Genomic DNA, 24,291 nt, shown 5'->3' on the forward strand with positions numbered 1-24,291 from the left:
TCCAGCTCTCCCCAGCTTCACACAACTCACATCTCCAACACCACCAGATCTCCCCTTTTTTCCCGCTTGCTCTTTACTAAAGTTTGGCTGTCAATCAGCAGTGGCCTCAGGCAACAGGCACTGATGAAAAGACCCCTGAGACAAGGAGACCCAAATTAGATTTCAATAAGGATGTTGAATATTCATATCAGGGAAACATCTAAAGGTAAATGCTTTTTGATCTCAGCGCACAAATATCACTTGTGTGCATTCCCAGGTCCTGGTGCTCTGGTTCTACAGTGTTTTCTCCCCCTGCCTGGTCCGGCCCCGGCCTCAGCTCTGTCTCACTCCTCGGGGGATGCAGTAGAATAATGATGATGGCGCTACAAAGGAGAAAAAGAGCCATAATGAATGTTTATACTAAAGGGACCCAATAGAAAGGGCATCCGTACTAAGTATTCAGTAATTAGTATTTAGCAGAAGTTGATCGCTGAGTGCACACATTCAAGCGCACACACACGCGCACGCACACACATACACACACACATCCACACACACATCCACACACACATCCAGGGCAGAAGCACTGAGGCATAATCATTTGTAAACTTTGGACGAGTGAACGCCCGTGACAGCAGCAGTCAAAACACAGTTTCATTTCTCCTGTCAACATGTTTACTTTGTTTTTATAATTGACGCCACTTCGAGTCTTTCTCTCCAAAATGTCAGCAGAATTCATAATTCAGTTGCTCTTCTTCCTTTACATACCTGCAGCAGTTGCTCATTAGCACTCAGAATAATAATTAACCATTCACACTGTGGATGAATGTCTTCTCTACTATTATAGATGTGATTTCAATCAAGGTGTTTTTTTCACTTACCTTGATGTGCATTTTTGGAGGTAAACTGTTCTTTCATAAGTGTATTTAAAAAGACGAACGGTCTCATAATAGCCTGAAGAAATTGCCATCATTTCCACCTTATTGGAGATGGAAACGTGTGGGGATGGCAGAGAATAAGGGGGGGTTGCAATCTTTGAGGGGGGGTTATTGCCTGAGGCTCTTTTCCCCACAGAGAGTCCACTCTGCTCTGGAACACACTATGAAGTGAGTCCCAAAATGAGACCAAAGGATGGGAACACCATCTCTTCTTGACGCAGGAAGGGATCATCCAACTAATAGTCCACGTCAACTTCTATCATTAATAATGGGTCAAGAGCGTCGGTGATAGTCAAGATAGAGCTACTGTGGCTTATGATGCAGGGAGACAGGCCATCTCGCATCTCTGCCCTTTAGCAAGGCTAATAAAAAGAAACCCATTCTCATCTTACGTTATACTTTTCTCTTGTTATTTCTCTCACTCTGTGTTCCTCTCAACCTCCCCCCACTCCTTCCTTACAAGATGATGGTCAGTCTATTGCCAGGCAATCTGGTCTGTGATGTTGTTCACACCTCCATCGAGCCAAAAAGGAAAAAAAAAAAATCTTTGACAAGATATGATGACTTGCCCAGGTGGTGTGTTTCACTGGTCTTACGGGTGAGGGCAGCCAACCAAGGTATGTGTATGTGCGCGTATGTGTGTGTCAGCCTACAGTATATGGTGGTGTGTTTACCCCAGGCCCTGTGCTGTGGTGCTGTGATGCTGAGTGTCACCCTGCTCCGGCCTGAGCCCTGCAGCCAGAGAAACCAGCTGTGAAACTGACAGGTTTGTCTCGTGCACTCACCTACACTCTTTCTTCCCCTGCACATACACACGCACTGATGCAACCACATACACATAATGAACCACACATACAGACGCACACACACTTTCATGGCCTGAGGTTTAAGTACACATGCACACACAAGCCCCCCCACATCCACACATATCCACAGACCATCACACAAGCTGCAGGCAGTCTCTCTCATGCCAGCTACGAACACAGTGCAAAAGGAATATGCTTACAGAGCTCTGATATATAGTGGCTACTCAGAACGTGAACACATTTTTACTTTACACCCATTTGATGAACGTCAGCAAGCAAAGATATTAAACATTATGCCCATATAATCTACGCTTTAAGACACTTATTTCATGTCAGAATTCACTACTTGAGCCACTGAACAGTGCTACAATTTTATCTAACAAACAAATAAAGAGATTTTGCAGGTATCAAATGTTTTGCAAGGGCATATTAAGGTCTCATCCTCAAATTTTTTTTAATATAAAATGACATGAGAAAAATACACTTTAATCCCTATGTAATGGTTTGGTTCTTTCCTTATTTCATCCCCTTTTGTAGGTTATAATAAAGAAAGAAAAACTCACAGAGAAAATATGTAAGTATTTTCCTTATAAAGGATTTACATCAATTGACCATTGAATGTTCCACACAAATAAGGTAATGCTTTAATATTTTTAGAGGCCTCTATACTATACAGTGATGTTGCTAATTCACATGTATTGTAAATAGTGCTTTATTCTCCTCAGTACCTTTGTTCCTCAAAGAATCTGTGTAGAGTCTCACTGGAAATGTAATTATAACCACTAACAAAGATTTGCATGATTAAATATGAATGTGACTCCCATGTGGATGTGCGAGTCTTGTAGTATGCATTCATAGGTTTACATGGTGGTATGTTATACATACATGTACAAGTGTATTTCGTATCATGTAGGTCAATGAGAACAAGCAACATTGCCACAAGCATCTGAACTTGTGGTCCATCCAGGAAAAGCTGATGAGTTACCCTCAGGAGATGCTCCCTTCGATGGCACCTTCCCCCACACCTAACGCACACCTAGTATGCACACAAAGCTTGCATACACACACACGGACTTTGACACACAGTAGTGAAGGATGCCATGTGTATCCAGGTGTCTGGCTCTGCAGTAGCACCCTTCAGATGTCACAACGACAAAAATCAGTGTTCTGACCAGAAAGTCTGCGGGCAGCATGCGTGTGTTACCATGCCACATTTGTGGACATGAATGTGTGTGTTCTTTGTGCATCTGTGTGTGTGTGTGTAGCCGTGTTCTCCGGTAGCTTGTTCCTAGAGGGTGGGGGTGAGAAAAACAAGTGAGAAAACAGCAAAACAAGTTAAGAGACAATGAAGAAAGCAAAACTGGCACCTGTTTCCCGTGGTGTGGAGGGCGAAGAATCCACCTCAGAGGCTTCACTGCCTGATCTTTCAACCCACTGTGCCATTACTGATGCTACTGATAATACTATTTCCAGATAGTCTATTATAACTGCACACACTATATCACCTTTATCACTCCTCCTAACCCTCCATAAACATTATGCCTTCCAAACACACATGCACACTTTTTTTGGTTCAGTTATGTGGCCAGATGTCCAAGTTGACATAGCGCTTAAGGCGTTTGACTGGATGAAACAGTGCATTGGCTGCGGGTAAAGAGGGATTAAAACAGGGCCTGAGGCACTTGTGTTATATTGAAAACATCCTGGGCTGCTTTGTATGGAGATTTGCATACATTGGGGTCTGTGCAGTGATGGCCCATCTGCTGAAGTGCATTGTCCCCGAACAACAAAGTGTGTTTAAATATTTCACATCTCCATCTATGGGGACAGAGGTACGTAGAAATGAAAGGAGAGTTAGCGAGAGAGATGGAGGGGGTGAAAAAAAAGACAAAAAAAGGAATGAGTAGATTGGCACAGCTTTGAATTTGAACTGCTCCCAAATGTGCCTCAGTAAGAGGCACAGTAAATAACACTACTGCGGGCCAGGATCCTGGAAAATGACGAGAATCTAAATATAATATCTTGTAAATCTGAATCTGAAACATAGTTATCTAGAAACATCATGTATATGTTTAGATGTGGTCAAATATAAGATACTCTAATCATTTTTACCTTTTGCAACTGATTCTATAATAAAAAGCCATGATTACACAAACATTTAACCCTATGATTATTGATTTGAACATGCATACTGTGTGATTTTAACTATGAATGACATCAGCAGTATTCATAGACTAAAACTGGCAAAAATCCATCGTGGACAGTTTGTTATGGACTGGTCCAGTATTAAGTTATACTCCCTCCAGCCCAAACCCTCTTTATTGTATTAATGCCATAACTCTGGATTTCTATGACATTTAATGGCACTGTAAAATTAGATAATTACTGTAATATATCTGTGTACTCATGCCCGTTTCCGAGGTCAGAAACATAAAAATTAATAAGGAACAAGTGGGAGAAAGGGGACGTAGAAGAGAGATTAAATGAGCGCGAGTGTCTTTACAAAAGAGAGAGAGAGTTTGAAGAGACAAAGATGGCAAAAGTTAGTTTTATTAATGCATAGAGAGTCAGAAGTATTTTGACATCCAATGTTTATATGTCCTCTCTTGATACCCCTGCATTTTTATTTTCATTCTCCTTTCCCTGTGTGTCTTTCATTTCTACCAAAACACACATCAAATGAAAAACATGCTCAGGGCAGTGGATGGTGGATGGAACAGTAAGGTGATTTAACGACGGGACGGTTTGTGTGTAGGCTGGACAGCCTGGTGCAGCCTCCGTCTTCACAACCCGCACATACACACACACACGTACACAAACCCATGCACACATTTACACATACACACATACAGACAGACACAGACACACACACTGACACCAAATATCTGAAAAAACAGCCAAGATGGACGTGAGGAACATGTTGCCTGCACGGGGGAGGATTTTGGAAAGAAGAGCGTGGTCAATCTGTTTGTTTCTCTGCCACATCCAAGAAGAGTGATAATTTCATTTTCTTTCATTATTTTCTCTCTTTTATTTTACTCCTAACCTCAGATTCTGAAAGCTGCTGAGGTTTATGTTCAGGGATATCAGACAATGGATTTTGTTTATTTTGTATCAAAATGTCACTCATTCTGTCTCACTTGCATATTGAGACATTAAGATGCAGACAGAGGCATGCATGTTACCTGGATGTCCTACCCTCGCCTTGTCTCGCTGCCTCTCCCTTTGTCTAATCACGTCTCATAAGCCAGTTCATTTCTCTAGACGCTCCAGTTGTAGAAGGTCACAGTTGGGGAGCCTGTGAAAAAGTATAACAGACACACATTAACCCTCATTTAATCAGGATTACAGGGAACAACCAAGCATTATTTAATACACATCACAGAGAATGACAGCAGTAGGGAAATATGGGACACACACATACACAAAATGCACACACACACACATGCACACAAACGCAGAGCAAACACAAATCCTGCACAATCAATCTAATGGTGTGCATTAGTTAACTGCCAAATGTTGGGCTTTTTATGGCAGGATCACCCGTCCCTTGAAAAGATAAATACGGTGCACAGATCCCAGTAATTACAGCAATCCCCTTACAGCACACAGAGACCGTTCTCACTCACCAGCCTCTCTGGAGGACTGTTGCTCTGTAGATTAAGTCATTTAGGACAGTTTTAGGGCAACGGGGTGACTGACAGAAGAGGAGCTGCATGAAGAGGAGACAAAAGAGGCAGAGGGGTGGTTAGAAGGGGTTTTTTTAATAGTATTTTTGAGGGGTAGGGGTCGGATTTTGTCTGGCAGGTGAGACAAATACAGATGGATGCAGACAGTCAAATGCAGGTTGTGCACAAGCAAAGCCATGCATGCAGATATTATTATTATTATTTATGCCACCAAATAAACAAGCAAACGTTTTCTGAATAATTTTGCAAAATTAGGACATTACCTCAAAGTTTAATTAACAGTGGTTCAACTGCGACTTCATTAGGACCTTCTTTTTTCTTTTTTTTTACCTCTGTTAAGCCTTTATAGGGCACTCATAGAAATACTCTGAAATTCAACATTTCAACCTTAGTGTGTTATTGGAGGACCTAACAAGACTTTATTAGTTTTATGAATTTTTTTATTGTCATATAGAAAATCAAGGTCATTGAAGTTACCATATTTGATTCCTTATTTGTAAGTGGCCAAAAAAAAACAAAACAATAAAAATACCCAAGAACTACATATAAAAATACAAGAAAGAAACAAGTATTTTAGAACATTAGAACAACACTTTTAGAACATAAGTGCTGATCCAGACACCTGTTCACATCCACATTATCCCTTTGAACATCATTCCTTACATTAGTACCATTACTTCATGGTACCTAACAAAGCAGGTACACTCACTGTTCATACAGAGGTGGACTTTACAGACCCTATAGACCACATTGGACCTGAGATTGTTTTCCCACTGTCCTCACTGTAACTGTTACTGTCACTGTCTTGTAATCTATGTGGAAATGACCAAAAATAGTCACTTGCCCAACAAAGGGTTAAGGAGCACATGTTTCCATTACTATTTCTTTATTTATTTGCATGTTTTCAGGGTTGTGCAAAGACTATTTTATGAAACACAGTGAAGATAGAGTCACGACTGAACCCTTTAAATTTGGTGCAGATCCTGTTTTTTTTTTTTTTCGAACACTGAGGGATTCTGTGTTTGATTAGATTAGAGTAAATGTGCACTCTCAGAGCATATAGTTCACATATTTCTAATGAGAACTACCTCTATTGCCCATAAAGTTGGAATAAAACATTTTTACTTCTTCTCATGACATGATTGTGACAATGTGATTTATTCTTAATGATAAAGTGTTACTGGGACTCAGTATATAATCATTCCACCTGCTTAAATGTGATTACTGATGTGTATAAATAGGAATAAAAAGAGGAATGTGTCTGAAAAGAAAATGACTAACTTTATGGGAAACAGTGTATTAATCATATGGTGGAAATAAGTAAAACAAAAAAATATACATATTTATTGGATTGATTTTTTTAAAAAATTTTATCAGTAGTTTCTAAGGAAGATTTTGCCCAGTTCATATTGACCTTGTGTCTTTAGAGCACAGGCCTGCAGAGTCCTGAGGACACCTCGGCTCAATCTGTGAACGCTCGCAGATCTGTGTGGGTGTGAGCATAAAGGGTGGCAATCGGTGTAGTTTAGCCAAAGGACCTAAGTAAAGCCTTCAGGGGCGATTGATGTCCACCGGGTGGCTGAGGAGCACTAACTCACCCTGGTCTCTGACTGCATCTAAAACTCTCATTAGTTTAAGTGTGTGAGAGTTCTCTGCCTGTGCACCCTTCAGACCACACACAACGGCAGAGGGCCAAAACCTCCTCAGATGGCTTTCGCTACGGGAAGGCATGCAAGGAGGCAAACATGCATGTCTGCAAGCTCACATTGACACAATACCTCATTTGTGCACACACACCTCTCTATTTCTGTCTTTTCCTTGCACACCACACGTACATAGCCATGAGCATGCAGCTTAACAGCAGGGTGTAATGAGGTCTGAAATATGAGCGGTAAACATTTGTATGGACAGATGTGGATTAATGTTCATCTTTTCTTCAAGCTAGAGATTAAACCTGATTTACTGCCTAACAGGTTTTGGATTTTTTTTTCTATTTGATTACAGAGATAGAAACGAAGAGGAGAGGTAAATTAGACAGAAAGAGAAAGAGAAACAAAGGAAGAAAAGCGAGTGGTTGTGTCAATTACTCATGGGGGAAGTTGCCAGAAAAAGCCAGACAGTGAAAGTGGAAGGAACAAAGAAAAAACAGAGGGATTGGATGGAAGGCAAGGCAGAGGGAATCGTCAGATGCTCCTCATTCCTGTTGTGGGTTGCTGAAGTGGAGGAGAAATTTGAGTCATGGGGACGGAATCAGAAATGTCAACAGATTGAGTCAGAGCAGAGCTGGGACCGTCTGGAAGGAGAGAGTATCAACACTGACGGAGGGGCATGCAAGATTTTGGGACTGTCACTGGGCTAATGGCGAAATTTTTGGACATTATGAGTGTGCGTGTGTGGATGTGTGTGTACATGTTGCATGGGGGCGGATGTGGGATTGGCTTAGTCTGCTGTCTATAATGAATGGTTAATGTTAGTCGGGGAAAAAATGAATACGGTCACCATCTGCTCAATCTAAGTCTGTGTTCTGTTCGTGTGTATGTGTGTGTGTGCACATTTGTGTATATGAGAATCATGCAGACACACACACACACACACACACACACAATGTGCTCTTGGAGAGGGATTTGGAAATATGGAATGGAAGAAAGGGGAGGGAGGAAGAAAAAAGGAGGAAGCAGCAAGCAAAGAGAAAGACATGAAAAAATGAAGAAGCACAACAATAAAGAGGAGAAAAAAGAGATAAGGAATAAAAATATATTTAATGAGTATTTTTTTATGTGTAATTTATGCAGAAAAGTAAATGCAGGTGGGCACAAATAGGACACAAGTCATGACTTGTGGTCATGTTTCTAATGCACAAAATATACACACATGCCAAAAATATTTACACAGCGTAAACCTTTTGATGTAAATGCTTAAAACTGTGTCAGCAACAAGATATGGTGAAGGAAATGTTTAGAACTGATACAGGAGTGGAAGCTGAAATGGCATAATGTATACAATAAATCTTAGTTTAAACAGAAAATACAGAAGACATTTCGATTAAATCTATATGAAATGTATAAAATTAAATTAAATGTGTTTAGTGTGGGTGATTATTATTATTATTATTATTATTATCATTATTATTATTATTATTATTATTATTATTATTATTATTATTATTGTTGTTGTTGTTGTTGTTATTTTGTTTTGTTTTGTTTTTTTTAAATTAAATTACTAACATGCATGTTTTAAAGTATTTTACGACTTGTAACCAAATGAGATGGAGCATTTTTTTTTGTACTTTTTTAATGATACAGAGCAGACTATCAAGCAATTTATAACTCTAATGTAAAATATAAATCCTCACAATAACTACAGATGTCAGAGTATATGTGTTTCTGAAATATAGCATGGAATATGTATTGGTAAAGTACCAAATATTGCTTTTTCACCCCTGTAGACATTGTTCACACTTGCAGTCTTTCCCAGTTTCAATAAAATGTTTCTCTGCCAAACTTTGCAATAGTATACAGTATAATTAATTATTTTGAGGAGCTAAGTGAAAATATATAATTAAAAGGTGGAAAGAATTATCCAGGGAAAATTTAATGATACCAGGAAAAATGTAGTTTAAGTGTTACGAGTACAAATTTAGGGTTTTTGTGCTGCGATCTATTACCAGACTGACATTTCAATAGACAGTAACAGTATTTAAAGCTTTAGTGGGATTACAAGTGTTGAGGACACCCAGAACAGTATCATCATCGGCTGTGCTCACACTCTCTCTCGCCCACTCACACACCAATACAGAATAAATTGATGTCAGTTATTTTTTGTCTTGTGAACACATTTGTCCCAAAACTTTAAAACTTAGAAACTCCCCACATTTCATGCCTGTCTGTGCTCTTGGGTTACCATGACAGGGAGGAACTACAGCACTAATAAAACATTTGTGATACATCTCTAAACACTGGGTTGATAAGTAAATACTGCCTACATTGATAATCCTCATGTCACTATGAATTACACACACACACACACACACATGCACACGCACACACAAGCACACACATACTACCAGGTTGTGATTAAATTCTCTGTGGCCTATGATCCGCCTCTAAATCTTTGCAATTTTCATTTTATGCAGCTTTAATATGGATCATAGTTGCTCTCAGAGTGCCCCATCTCCTAATCTGGAGCAATCTGAGTTGAGCCTGGCTGGGCCAACAGCTGACGCTAAGCCAACCCGTCATACTCCAACAGCCATCAAGTCAGCCACAAAAGCCTCTGTGCAGATACGGTGGCAGCAGCCACGGACGAGACGAAAGAAGTTTGAGGGGAGGTATTCAGGCAGCGTCAATTCATATCCATGTTGTACTGGTGTTGTTTCAGATATATATGCATAGTACAGAAGAAAGAAAGAAAGAAAGAAGAAAGAAAGAAAGAAGAAAGAAAGAAAGAAAGAAAGAAAGAAAGAAAGAAAGAAAGAAAGAAAGAAAGAAAGAAAGAAAGAAAGAAAGAAAGAAAGAAAGAAAGAAAGAAAGAGTCAGTGTAATAATAATAATTTGTAAAAAAAAAAAAAAAAAAAAAAAAAGCATTCACTGGGTCTGAACTCACTTTTAAGTACAACCACATAAAAAAAAAAAAACACTTCAAAAACAGACGCTGTTTTTGAAGTGTTTGTGTTTTTGGGCTGTACCCAACCTCGAAAGAAAGAAAGAAAGAAAGAAAGAAAGAAGAAAGAAAGAAAGAAAGAAAGAAAGAAAGAAAGAAAGAAAGAAAGAAAGAAAGAAAGAAAGAAAAAGAAAGAAAGAAAGAAAGAAAAAGAAAGAAAGAAAGAAGCCGCTCCATGGATATGAGTATGATCTGATGGACTTAGTGTTAATGCATTAGCTGACAGTGGTAAAGGGAGGGGCTGTGAGGTCAGAGAACTGCTGTAGCATGTTTGGGTGGGGTACCATGTGTGGATCATGACATCTCTCTGTTGGACACACATGCACATCAAATATTTTCCCATCGTATGTACACACACCCACATATGCATGCATACACAAGATGACCCTGTTTTCAGGGTAATGGAGGGTGCATAAGAGGATTAAGTAATTAAGAATGCACTGTTAAAAAATGTATATTGTATGCTTACATCCAGGAAATCAAAACCCATGAATTGTACTTACAACAACAGTTCGTGTCATTCAAAGATCATGACTTGCAGGGTGTTTAGTGTCAGACACAGAAAGGTGCATGTTGGTGTCTTGTGTATATCTGGATTAAAGTAGAAGGTCAAACAGTACCCAGCTGTAGTGTTTGACAGAGGCAGGCCCCCCACTGGGACTCATGTAAATAATACTGCTGCTGATGGAGGCAAACACTAACTGAGCAAAGCTAAAGCTAGGCTTATCTTTCTCTGTCTCCATTTATTACCCTGAACTGCTCATAGTTAAAGTTAATATATATATATACATACATATATATATATATATCCTCACATATGGTAATTCTTGGTGTACTTCTTCTGTTTTTTTCAATACTGGTGGTAGCAGTGGGCAGAGAGTGAAAAATGAGGGAGAGTGAACATCAGGGGAAGGGGGTCACCCCACCACCTCAGCCAAGTTAATCCTCCCTGTGGCAGACGGCAAGACCAGTTTAGAAAACCCTTATGGACATATTTAGAGCACTGTATTTATGCTGACACCTTGGTGGCAATATTTAGTTGATTGCTGGAAAAAATACCATCTTATCAATAGGTGGTAAAATTGCATGTTATCTTTTTACACATTAAAATACTCGCAATTTACATCAAATATGTTTTTGTCCACGTGGTATGTCATGCATAGCTTTTATCTTTTCTTCATTGTTCATGACATAATTTAACCACATGGCATTTGCTTATACATAATCTGTCTATTATCTGTCTAGATGTACTTCATACTAATCCATCCTGCTAACATCCATCCTCCTACTAAACATTTAACACAAGTCCAGTCAACTTACCATAAATGTATGACATATTGTTGCTGAATGTGCTGCACAACAATCAGTGAAATAAAACCATTTTCAACATCTTTCCATGCCAACACCACCCACCTCAGCATCCAATCATCAGATATTCTGTATATCATTCTTGTAAAGTATTACTCTATTTATTAGTCAAGAGACACAGTGTCACAAACAAGTCACATGGTTGAATGAATGTTTTATGACATACCAGTAGTATGGTTTTAATACCAGCAAACTTGTTCCTGTCTGTGCTGAGACATTAAGCCCCCTCGTCTGCCTGTCAGGAAGTGGACAAGTGCAGGTTCACCTCAGTGATCATGATTAAATCACACAATAACCTCCTTCCTCTTATCAAATCCTCTTAAGCAGACTGTATTACATATCTGCCAAACAAAGAAAACTCAATCAGAACAATCAACCGAGCCAGGCCAAGCCTGCCCCACCAGCTTGTCTGATCCCATTGCCGTGATTAAAATGAAAATGGAGCTGGGACATTACCAGAAATCCCATGTTCACCTTATAAGGAAGATCAGAAGTCTGTGTGAGCATGTGTGTGTATGTCACTGGTGTGTGTGTGTGTGTGTGTGTGTGTGTGTGTGTGTGTGTGTGTGTGTGTGTGTGTGTGTGTGTGTGTAGAGGGGGATAATATAAATGTGTCGTGTAATTCCCTGGTTTGGAACATACAACACTGTTTTTACTGTATGCAATATAAATAGAAGAAAGATTATGATTGATGGGATTGGTTTAGTGATATTTAGCATTTTCATTCTCCGACAGTAATAAATTAATTTGTTTATGAGCATTGTGTTCAGCGCAAAACATGTTTTTGTGTTTTTTCACCTGTGTGTAAATTTAAAAACATCATGAATATGACAATGGATTCTGGTTGCAATACATTTAATAAATTCAGAATTAAAAAAAAAAAGTACCTGCGCTAGCACAAATAGTAATAGTTAGGTGTACATGATCATGATTTTTTTCCTTTTTTTTCCCATTTGCTCAATATGGCAATACTTTATATTTATTTCACAACAAGTTGTTGTTTATTGAGTAGACTGCAGAAAATAACTTGAAAGTGGACAAAAAATATGAAGTGATTTTGTTCCTGTCGTGTTCATGGTTGCTTACACACCAGACATTCTTGAGATTAATGTCAAAAGCACTCACAATCTGGCTTTAGGTTATAATGCACACAAAAACACACTAGCATTTTTAAAAAATCACCTTAATGTCTTTTGCAATGTATAATATCTACTGGTATGCCTGTATTGCATATGCACTTATATTTGTGTGTGTGTGTGTGTGTGTGTGTGTGTGTGTGTGTGTGTGTGTGTGTGTGTGTGTGTGTGTGTGTGTGTAAAAGACTCCTGCAAAGGCTTAGAGTAAGAGGCACACTTCATATTACTGTTGCTCCAATTCACTTCCTGGGATAATCCTTAACACAACAGAGGGAACGGCAGGTGACCTGGACCGACCAAGATACACTATGGGGATCCATTAACACATACACACACACACACATAGACAAACAAAACACATGGACACTTACATGTACACACACACTTACATACACACACAGAGCCAACCATTCATAAATAATATCAATATGACCCTCCCTTCACCCTTCACTCTTTCCCTCTGCTTTATCTCCATCATATTGTTCTTCAACATATTTCTCTCTCTTTTGCTCCCCTCCTGAACTCTTAGTGAAACATATTGTAGCCCTGCTGTCTGAAATGACAGAGTGTCATTCATGGACGGCTCCAAAGTCATCTCCTCCATTAACAACGCCGTCTAATTAAACCTGTAAATGACAAACACATAGACACAAACACAGGCTGTGTTCTAATGGCCTGCTGTGGCAGGAGAGTGATGGGCAGCTGTCTCTTGTCCATCCACTGTGCAGATCAACCTTGAGACAGGAGAACTGGGGGATGTCTGTTGGACCAGTTAGATAACACTAGAAGGTTAGCAGAGCATTGATAATGAATGATTTATATACAGTAGCCTGGCAGTTAGATAAGCTAATTGGTTCATTAATTGGAAGCTATATTGTCCTTTAACATGGCAATATTTCCGTTGCTGTGTTTACTATATCCCACATATTATTTCATCTCATTCCAGATATTCATACTATCAAAACAAAAACAGCAGGGGACACATTGGATACAAACAAGAGGTGTTTTTATGTTGTTTGACTCAGGACCAAAACAATTGGAGAACAATAGCTGTCTCTGAGGATCATATCCAGTGTTATTATCCTCTTACTTGCATTCTATGAAAAAAGGAATAACAAGGTAGTGGAGCTTATCTGATTTCCTGTATTAACTCTTTAAAACCTGATGTGTCATCGCTGACCCACCCCGCGCATATGCATTTTGGACAGGCTGTAACTCTTCCACTGTTTGTGCAAATGGAAAAATTCCAATGATTTCTGAAACCTGAGATGTTGTGCTTTAAAGGTTTTATTGGGTCATTACGGTAATTTCACTCACGCTTCTACTAGAAGCTGGAGAAGAAGCTGTTTTTGCAGAATTATAACATGTAGTACATTATAAATGACTGCTAGATTTTGAAAGTTCTAAGTGCTCTGGAAAAATGTGCAAAATGACTCACTTACAGTACTTTTTCTAACCTTTTTATTGTCAAAATAAGAAAAAAAAAGTCTAAACAGACCATTTTAAGCTTAAGGTTTAAAGGGTTAACCACTGTGGCATTAGCATTAGCAGCCAAAAGCTAACTCATTATTGCTGCATCTAAAAGTAATAAAACATTAAAAGAATTTTTAAAAAAAAAACATTAAAATTCACTAGTTCAAGAGAACCATGAGACTGTTTTATTGCATAACATGTTTGTATGAATGGTTCGTTCTGTTTTCTCGCTTTCAAAATGATTCACTTTTCTATTACAATGTCCTGAAGAAACCTCAGCGTAATAAATGAAAACCATTTCCATATTAGTATGAAAATGTTTCAGAGGAATTATCCCCTCCACAAAACAGAATAAAACCCCTCTTACTCTTGCTAATCCTTCAAAGACCGCGATATTACCTGATAGGATGTTGTACAGTGTGAATACTATCAACAAGACATGCCCAAAATAATGTAAGCAGGTCCCCAATGTAGAGATTAGAATAAGCATGTCTCTCAACCAATTTATCTCTTCCCCGAAATGCGGCGCTCAGAGTCTGTCTGTGTTTTACCTTGTCGTCTTTTCCCTCCTCTCATTCAAGAATCAGCTCACTGGAAGCTACTTGGATCCTTTTCCTCCATCCTAAATCCTAAATTATGCAGTGAAGGGTTTGAATGAATGAAAATTTGAGGAATAAGTGCCTTGTGAGTGAGATGTTTCCTGATTTTACTATAAAATAAGAACACAGAGGCAGCGGTCAACCCTCTTAGATATAACCAGTCTCCAGCAACCAAAAGCATCTACTGATTCAAAACATTTAATCATTTTTGAATCACTTTCATTACATTGTAATATTTAAAATAAAATGCAGTTTCTCAGTTTTTCAGTGGCAGTAGATGTTTGTTTTTATGTTCATTTTGCTGAGAGAGTCATATTTTCTTTTCTCTGTTTTGATAGAATTCTCTGAGCATGTATGATCAGCTATAAGACTACAGGAAAATCACCATCATCATCATCATCATCATCATTGTCATCATAACCTTTATTTAAACTCAGAGATATATTGAGGATGTGACCTCATTTACAATATAGCCGAGACAAAACAAGACATATGAAACATCCAATGGACATATCAGATATACCAAAAAGTAAAAGTGACAAAGACAAATAAAAACAGAGAACTCTACTTAAAAACAGGAGCAGCTGGGAGTAAAATAAAATGGAATTATGGATTTACAACACAAAATATTTGAAACATACAATGCCATATGAGAAGTATTAACTAACATCACTGGAAAAATGCCAAGAATAACATTGGAACAAATGGTGATAAATCACTTAAGAAAGGTTAAATGTTGAGGAAAATTCACCTGGAAGTTGCAACAAAAATCTTTAATGATTAAAAGAAGAAAAACACAACTTTCCACTTTTTAACATACAGTCAGGTCTGTATATACACTATTGCCCATAAAGTTGGAATAAAATAATTTTACCTCTTCTCATGAAATGATTGCAACAATGTGGGTTATTCTTCATACATAAAGTGTAACTGGGACTCAGTATGTAATCATTGCACTCAGTCAAAGGTGATTACTGATGTGTATAAATGGGAATAAAAAGAAGAATGTGTCTAAAAAGAAAATTATTCCAACTTTATGGAAAACAGCGTATTTGGACAGTGACATGTATTTGGTCATTTTGCATCTGTACACAGTGGAAATGAATGATTGAAATGAAACATAATGAAGATCTGGACTTTCAGCTTTAATTCAAGGGGTTAAACAAAAATATTTCATTAACTTTTTAGGTATTGTAACCATTTAAAACATACCCACTTCATTTTCTGAGACAAAATAAGATAAGATAAGATAAGATAAGATAAGATAAGATAAGATAAGATAAGATAAGATAAGATAAGATATGACTTTATTAGTCCCACAAAGGGAAATTCCAGAAAAATAGAAAAACATACATGCACTTGACTGTATTTCATCTCACTTTATTATATTTACCATGAGCTACATGAAGGTTTGTCTCTATTTGCCTACTAAACTCATTACCAGGATTTCAACTGTGAAAACATCCACTATTTTGCCCAAAATTGTAATTTAATAGATTTTTAAAGCTACTCTAATTATGTTAAATGGACTGGAAATAATTTCCCAGCAGGTGATTAAAATGGCAGGTGTCTGAGGACTTGATTGACTGATGTGACACGTTCTAACAAAGAAGCTCTGTGTCATAAAACAAACCGCTCAGGCTGTTTTCCTCTGCTAATTGGTCTGAAAGAGAGTAAAAACCACAAAGACTGAGCTGCTGGACACTCAAAACCCCTCAAGTCCAGTTCTTTTCTGCTCTATACATTTTGAACGGCGGAGTCAGGGGGGCTAAGAAGATTATCACAATGGGATGAAGAGGCCGTAAGAGCCTTTGTAACCTCAGTGTTAGCAGCCCACAGTGAAAGTTACTATAGCTCTCTCAAGCCCTTAAACTGCTTGACCTCAAAAGCTCTGTTTATGAGCGCTTAAGGAAAAAAGCCGTGAAATGACGAGGGAATAAAACAATAGCAAACATAATACATAATACATAATGGAAAAACCTTTACACACAGAGAGGGATGCAAAAAATAGTTGTCAGTTGTCATTAACACTGCCTGAAGCCAAAGTGTCATTGTCTTATTTTCACCTAAAATCTGAGCAGCCTTGGTGCACCTTCCCCTGTTCAGCACATGATTATTTAACGTGTATATATGAGTGTGTGTGTGGTGAGAGCGACTGAAGCATTGAAATGACATGAAGAGTTATTTGGGCTGTAATGAAGCTGCTTAATGAAATCAGTGCCCTTGAAAGTTCTTCATCAATTTTAGCTCCCTCGCTCTCTTGCTTGCACTCCACCATTCCAGCCTGTCAGCTAATCCACGTGCGCGACACAATATTAATTAAACACAGCGTTTCCTGAAGTACTTAAGTGAAGCGCTATCATTGATAATGAGCAGGTTTAAAGGAGTCACATCCCTCTAAAATTACTTTTTAAACTGGCCTTATTAAGCAGAAAATGAGGCCCAAATCAGCCTACAAGCTCCTCATTAAAAGCCACTGATCCTTGGCCACGCGCATGTTCCAATGGTTTTAATTAGGCGAGCACAAGATAGTCGGCGACAGGAAGTGCCATTAATCTTGTCTTTCATTCAGAGAAGGGGTACAGCATGTTGCAGCCTGGTGCACCAGCTTGGGCCCAGTGGAGCCTCAAATGCCACAACAGAATGACTGAAAGAAAATGAGAAAATCAAGTGACATACTTGTTCCTCTTTTGTGTGGAGTCTGACTGAAGTCATGGAAATCTACGGTTACATTTCCCTTATGTGGCAACCTATAGTGTCAATTCATAATTACAAATCAGCCTTGCTATTCAAGTGTATCATTAACCACACACACACAGGATAAAATGTGTCTTCATTTTCTATATGTGTGTGTGTGTGTGTGTGTGTGTGTGTGTGTGTGTGTGTGTGTGTGTGTGTGTGTGTGTGTTTATAAGTTGTACTCGCTGTAGAGGATGGTCCCAGCCCCGCCTGTCACACCGTCTCCGCATGGAGGATTATGGATGGCCAATTACATTGCTTTTGTCATTAATTAATGAGGATAACGAGCTCCCCCTGCACCCCACAAAACCACGGTTCTCCTCAGCTGGTACTGAACCGACAGAGGGGTGCTGGGCCATGTGTGTCTGTGAGTGTGAGAAAGCTAGAAGTCACAGTGAGTGAAGGAGGTTATAGAATGTACACAAGACTGAGCATGGAGATGATTGTTGACCCCAGGGCTTTGCATGTACATTTGTCCAGTGAATTGAGGTGTGTTTGGATGTGTGTGTGTGTGTCTGCTCCTATGTGAGTGTTTGCTCACCACCAGTCCTGTATCTGTGGGGCTATTACAGAGATTAGGCATCACTACAGTAACGGATGCCCCCGTTTGTCATCTCGTATCCTCTGTCAAGGCAGAAAGCTAAAAAGAAAGAGTGTGAGTGATAAGCACAGTGATAAAAAAAAAAAAATCGGGGGAGGGACAGCAGGGGGAGGAGAAATATTATAGAGTAGAAAAGAGGAGGGGAAAAACCACAAAAGAAAAGACTGACAGAGAAGTCTTTGAACAGAACATAACTGCACTTGAGAATTGAGAACTCATCACTCATGGAGCGCCCCTAAGAGATAAACGGGCCTGAATGCAGACCTGAATTGGACACCATCTTCAACAATGGCTCACACTGTTGTCATCCAGTGCTGCCTGTCTCTCCTCCATCTACGCTCCCTCCCACCAGGCCCAATTTGGCCCTTGCCACACTGTCTGGGTCTACCATGCGTGGTGTCAGGTGCCTTGTGGCGATAGGCAAAACGCTTTGCCTGACTGCCATGTTTCGAGGGTTTGCGGCCATATGAGCACAAAACACAGGCACACACACATGCAATGCACAAACACACAGACACATACAAACAGACACCCCCCCCCCCTCCCCACCACCCCCCTTGGACGTCTGATTAACGAATGAAAGGCCGAGGCCCATCTCACTGCACTTGCAGCAACGTCGCCCCGAATCACATGGCTCCTCGGAACCAACTGACTCACCCACTCATCGCTTTCGACAAGGCGGGGCTGGGAGGGACGATGGACTGTGATGTCATAGTGGAGCAAAGTTGAGGGGCCCATGGGTGGGGGCCATCCTTACAGTGCCACCGGCAGCACATAAAGACTAAGGGACAAGTTCCCCATCCTCCGTGCCCTGTGTCATTTCTCACCAGCTGATGCACCTCACACACTCATGAACCAGCGCATACACACTCATGTGTACACCCACTTGTCTGGCCCTATTGTTTTATCACCCCTTCCCCCATTATGAACCTGCCCAAAACATCATTTCTTCTATGTTACGTGGCATATAAAGCCATGCCAGTGCTTCTGTGAGCAAATTTAAATAAAAAAAGAAATACCTAATGCTTTAAAAACCCTTTGGTCCTCCACTGTAAGCATAATAAGAACTGAAGTATGTTCATTTTCCTGCAAGGCCCCTGTTATAAGTACAGTATGTGTGTAAGGCTGTAGTCGTGCACTGTGTGTGTATGAGATGGAGTGCTACAATGTGCATCAAACACATGAGGTTGCACATAGAGATAACTTAATTAGAGAAAACAGCGCTGTCAGAAGCATTAGGCAGAGGTACGCACTTAAGGGCATATGGTTTTAGTATTATACCATCGGGTTGCAGCAAAGCACACAAACATACCTCAAAGCTTCGAGCCATGCTAATGAAATCACTCCCTTTCTATCCCATGGAGAGCAAACACAAATGTTTACAGACATCGCACAGTCTGTCTGTGCTCCTGCACCACACTGGGCTGTGGTGAGAGTTTAGTGCACTGACTAGTGCTGTGTCTTTTTCTGTACAAAGACATGTCAGCAACACACAAAAATGGGCAACAAGATATAAATGTGCAACATTTTATATGATTCTGGTACATTTAATTTATTTCATCATATTTAATTTGTATTTTTACCTTGGAATTAAGAGGATTTTCAGCAGGTTGAAGTAAATGAATTATTTGGTTTTAGAAAAACAAATAAGAGCAGCAGTACAATTAAGTAATATGACCATTATTTTATACACTTCATCAAAAAATGGTTCCAGTGAGTAATGACCAGCTTCTATACAGCTTAAATTATAGATCGTATAATATATAGACATGTACACACATCCGTCTATGAAATGTTGGTCATTATTTTGGTATCAGTGAAATTCTTCTCTTCATTTACAAGGTCATAATTGTCTTTCTCAGCATATTATGCTGCCTTTTAAAATATATATATATATACTTTGCGCATTAAGGAATTTATTAAATTGTTGCTCTCCTTTCATGTTTCGTTCAAAAAGACTCAGTAAATGTTGTTTTGTACGTCGTGTCACACATGGTGGACTTTGTGTAGGGGCATGCCCGGGGCACATTCAGGCGTAGATCTGTTTACTGTGTTGCATTCAAAAATAAAGCAGTATGTATGTTAGTGGAATGGAATTGTACTAATAAAAATGTCAGATTATACTGTTTGTGTTAAATGTTACTGTTTATGTTTATACAGTCAATTGAGTTTGAGTGAGCAGATAAATTTAAAAACACAGCTATATTTATCTGAATCCAAGTAGGTGGCATTAGTAGTGTATTTGTGTAAATGATCATAAACTAAACTGTATAAGACTATGTAAGTCCTTAATGTCTGACAACACCGAGCAAAGGTTTTCTCACTGCTTTACTCCTTGGTATAAGCTTTTGTTTTAATACTCTGCAGGCCTTCATCTGGATGCAAAATACAAGAGCAAAATGTTGTAGAAATAATCTCCAATGTATACAGTTAACATCATTATAAAGACAGTTTAGAGTAATAGTTGGTTTTATGTCCATGCCATCTATTACTGGTAGGCAAGAGGGTCAGAAGTCAAGTGATCAGCAGAATTACAAACCCGTTGTAACCTATAGATACAGCCTAGATGCCAAGTGACATGCTGCCACCATTCACCATAATGGCCATTAAGATAATAAGGTGACACAATAAAACATATATTTCAGCAGCACGACATCGGAGGCCTATAGGGAGGGAAAGTGACCACCCATCCGTCCGTACAAAAAGGCAACCGCCTCATTTGTGGCAATTAAGCAGCACGGAGACTGATGGAGCGCAGGCCCCAAGTCCTCACATCATCTGCAGCATTTGTCACATTTCATCCTTGCTGCCCTGACTGTCTCATGGGGCCTCAGACAAGACATGTGTCATCAGAGGGCCAATTTAAGATGCCATGGGTGGCCTGTTGTTGTGACATGAAGCTAAATTGTATGAGAGAGACTAGAGAGTGGATCACTTAGTCACTCAGTGAGAGGCATAAATAGAATAGCTTGATCTTGATGTCTTAACTAAACTTTGTGGGGAAACAAATAGAAATAGAAATTCAGTTAAGAAATATCTTTAATATTAAAAGTTATGATTATGACTATCTCAATGTTGGTGTATGTTAATGTTTGATGTTTTACTAGCCTGCAAATGACATTTAAATGTAATATAACAGCAAAATCTAATAAAATAAAAGTTTGTTGGTTATTATAGAACAAGGTAATATAGTTTATATATTATATCCAATGCACTAAATACACTGTATTATCATGCAGGATGGTTTTTTTACACCAAATATAATGCAATAGTTGAAAAAAAGAGCCAGTATTATTGCAGAAAATGTCAGTATATGGATAATTGTAGACCACTAAAGTGTGTTTCTGTCAGATGAATGAAGATAAAGAAAAAACAAAGCAAATACAGGTACTTTTTTCTTTTTTTTTTTTTTTTTTTCCAGAAGCACTTAAGATAAGCCATCACTTTTCACACACCCCCCTTCCCCATAAAATTAATATAATCCCAACCTGCAAAAGCAAACTGTCCCTGTAACGTTCACTGAATTAAGTCGAGCAGGGAGACAGGAGCTGAAATCGTGTTAATAGCTGTCCGGGGTATGAGAACCCGCCAAGAAAGCCTGCAATCATACAAATACCCAGAGACAGGTCCTGGGTGCCCGGGGCGGCTCTTGCGTCCTTCCCCTCAGCGCCACCGACCCCAGTTCGTGCCAAACGGGCCCCACCAGCCCCACTGAGCTCATTTAAACATATACTCTTCATGTCAGGGGCTTCACATGCAAGAAGAGACAGAAAAAAGCTCAGAAAGTTGACAATACATTTTAAGAGGGTCAACAATGAAGAGGTGAGTGTTACCGTTCACATAGTTTTTTTTATGATTTGCTAATAATAAGAGTTTGCCTGGGGTATATTATTTTTCTTTAATATAACCCATAACACTATAAATAAAATGAATAAACTATCTGAAATAATTATTAAATAGAAATGACACGTCGCACAACTATTGTCTGCACCAAATCCAAGTGTCGTGAACCACAAGCTGTAATGTTTAAAAGAAGCAAACCACATCCAAGCATAGATATGTGTTTTAATTATAAAGACATATAAACAATATATGAAATCCATGTTGCAACACAACCAAAACGCTTCTTCAGTGTATAGGCTGTAGTTATATAACCAGTTATATAGCCGGGCTTAGAGCAAGTGATTTTTCACAGTTGTACAATACAATCATGTGAGATGTGCAATAATAGCCTAACTAAAAAACCCAAATTTTCAGTACATCATTTCAGAACGTACATCATATTTGATTTTTTTCCCCCGCATGGCAGCACTATAGTCGAGGGAAGTCCTGTCAGAATTACTGTATTTATTTTTGAAGTCGAGATTAGGTCGCATTTGTGGACATTTCCATTTATCGTGTTGTTGGAGAAGATTAATGTTGCATAGATCACAAACAAAAGCTGAAAACAAAAACCTGGTCAAATTCGCCCAAATGACAAACTAATTTAGACATGGCCTGCATTCTCTTGAAAGCACGAGCAAGAAAGTGACAGGGTGTTTGATTTCATCAAGGCCCAAACAGTTTCTTTTCTTAGCGTTTGTTAAATCTGGAGAAAACATCGACCATTTCTTAAACAGTAGGCTATGCATTAGACTAAAATTGTTATTTTTCACAGAATGATTTAAAATAACTAGAGTGGGATAGAGACCGACATGGGTGCAGTGTAAGTAAAAGTTCAGGAAAATAAACCAAATCAAGGCTTGTCATTACAGTGTTTGAACAGACTCGATGGTGTCCCGGAATAAGTAGTGCACTTTTCGGCGCAGGTTGCGAGTGCAGAACCCGAGAAGGGGTAGACGGCAGCCTGTCCAAACGGCGCCAGGGCGGTGGGAATTGGTGAAGTTATGGTCTGTCCCTGGTTAAGATAAGCCACCAGCCGCCTCATTTCCTCCAGAGCCTGAGCCTGCATGAGGATATAGTTCTTAGCCAGGAGGAGAGTGGCTATTTTGGAGAGTTTTCTCACCGAGGGGCTGTGGGCGTAGGGGATAACTGCGCGCAGGCCGTCCAGTGCGTCGTTCAGGTCGTGCATCCTCCTCCTCTCCCGGGCGTTGATGCTGAGCCGCAGGGACCGCTGCTCCTTGGACTTCTTGGCCAGGGGCCCCCCGGGCTTGTCGTCCCCAAATGACGGGCCCCTCTTCCGGGACTCCAGCGAGTCGAAGCCGTCCTCGTCGTCGCTCGTGTGCTCCCCGCCGCTCTCGTTGGACTTGGCGGTCTGTCCGGAGAGGAAGTCGGTGGCCGGGGTGAGCGGGAACCGACCCGGACTTCCAGCACCATGGCCAGCGCCAAAGCCGAACGCGGACTGGCCGTAGCGCTGCGTCAGGTCGAGGAGCGCGTCGTTGCTGATGGACTTGAGCAGGTTCTCTTCGCTGACATTCATTTTCTCTTCCAGAGCAGATTCTGACCAGGAAAAGTCTACTCTTCCGCTTCTGACCCTATCCTATGTTTTGAAGACTGTAGGCTGTACTCACGTACTTCTGTCCAAGAGTTGCTGTTTTCTAGGAGTTGCTCTGTCCTTCCCTCCTCTCCTCTCCTTTCCTCTGTCAGTGCAGTGACTCTTGAAGAAGGAGGCTGTGAATCTGAAGCTGAGCCTCTACATGCGTTCACCTCCTCTGTACACTGCGCTCCCCCCTTGTTGCGCGCATAGCCCACGTTCAACAACACTTGTCTAATTGTGCTCGCTGAGACCGGAGCGCTCGTGTCCCCCTGTCTGTATAGTCGGTTTCCTCTCGTGCGTCTCTCTTGCCCTCCCTCGCCTTGGGCAGATTGTGACTCGCGCTTTACCCAGCTCGCAAGTTAGTAGGAGCACGAGGCCCTTCGGGATTATCCGCCCGTCCAATCAGGGGGGCGTTTTAATTAACTCGGGAAGAGCGCAGGTCTGCTCCCAATTTCAATCACAAAGTGAGAACTGCAACACAAACTGAGGCACGGCACAGCTGTTTGATACCTCTTTGTCCGCGAACATATTATATTCTGTTCAACTCTGTTTTCACAAAAATATGCTCATTTCTTCATGTGCATTTAAATGAAGCATAAAGAAAATACATTTTATGCTTTTTATGAAACAAGTAAAATATCAGTGTCTTGCAAACCCCTAACAGGTAAATGGATGTTACGCACCTGTCTGAAGCAGATCCTCAACAACCGGTAAGATCCAGAAACTTTAAAGCATCAGGTGTGTTTCTTACGTGCAGGGCACTGACATAAGGATGCAACGTGGCCCAAACATGTGACCTCCCAGTTCTAGGTGCTTCCTCCTCATAAG

General features: G+C 39.9%; 1 protein-coding gene and 1 long non-coding RNA gene across 2 annotated transcripts; both read right to left on the reverse strand.

Moving 5' to 3' along the window:
• LOC115422096 (uncharacterized) lies at positions 1-24,291 on the reverse strand. The gene is made up of 4 exons (XR_003935786.1): positions 24,147-24,291; positions 5,353-5,435; positions 4,909-5,021; positions 1-362 (listed from the first exon to the last, which is right to left on the reverse strand). It is a non-coding gene; the product is annotated as an uncharacterized LOC115422096 (long non-coding RNA).
• Positions 22,033-23,806, reverse strand: bhlhe23 (basic helix-loop-helix family, member e23). Its single transcript, XM_030138161.1, has one exon. The coding sequence runs from the start codon at positions 23,404-23,406 to the stop codon at positions 22,723-22,725; it is 684 nt and encodes a 227-aa protein (XP_029994021.1). The 5' UTR covers positions 23,407-23,806; the 3' UTR covers positions 22,033-22,722.

Source organism: Sphaeramia orbicularis, chromosome 7 (genome assembly GCF_902148855.1).
Source record: "Sphaeramia orbicularis chromosome 7, fSphaOr1.1, whole genome shotgun sequence".
NCBI classification, from domain to species: domain Eukaryota; kingdom Metazoa; phylum Chordata; class Actinopteri; order Kurtiformes; family Apogonidae; genus Sphaeramia; species Sphaeramia orbicularis.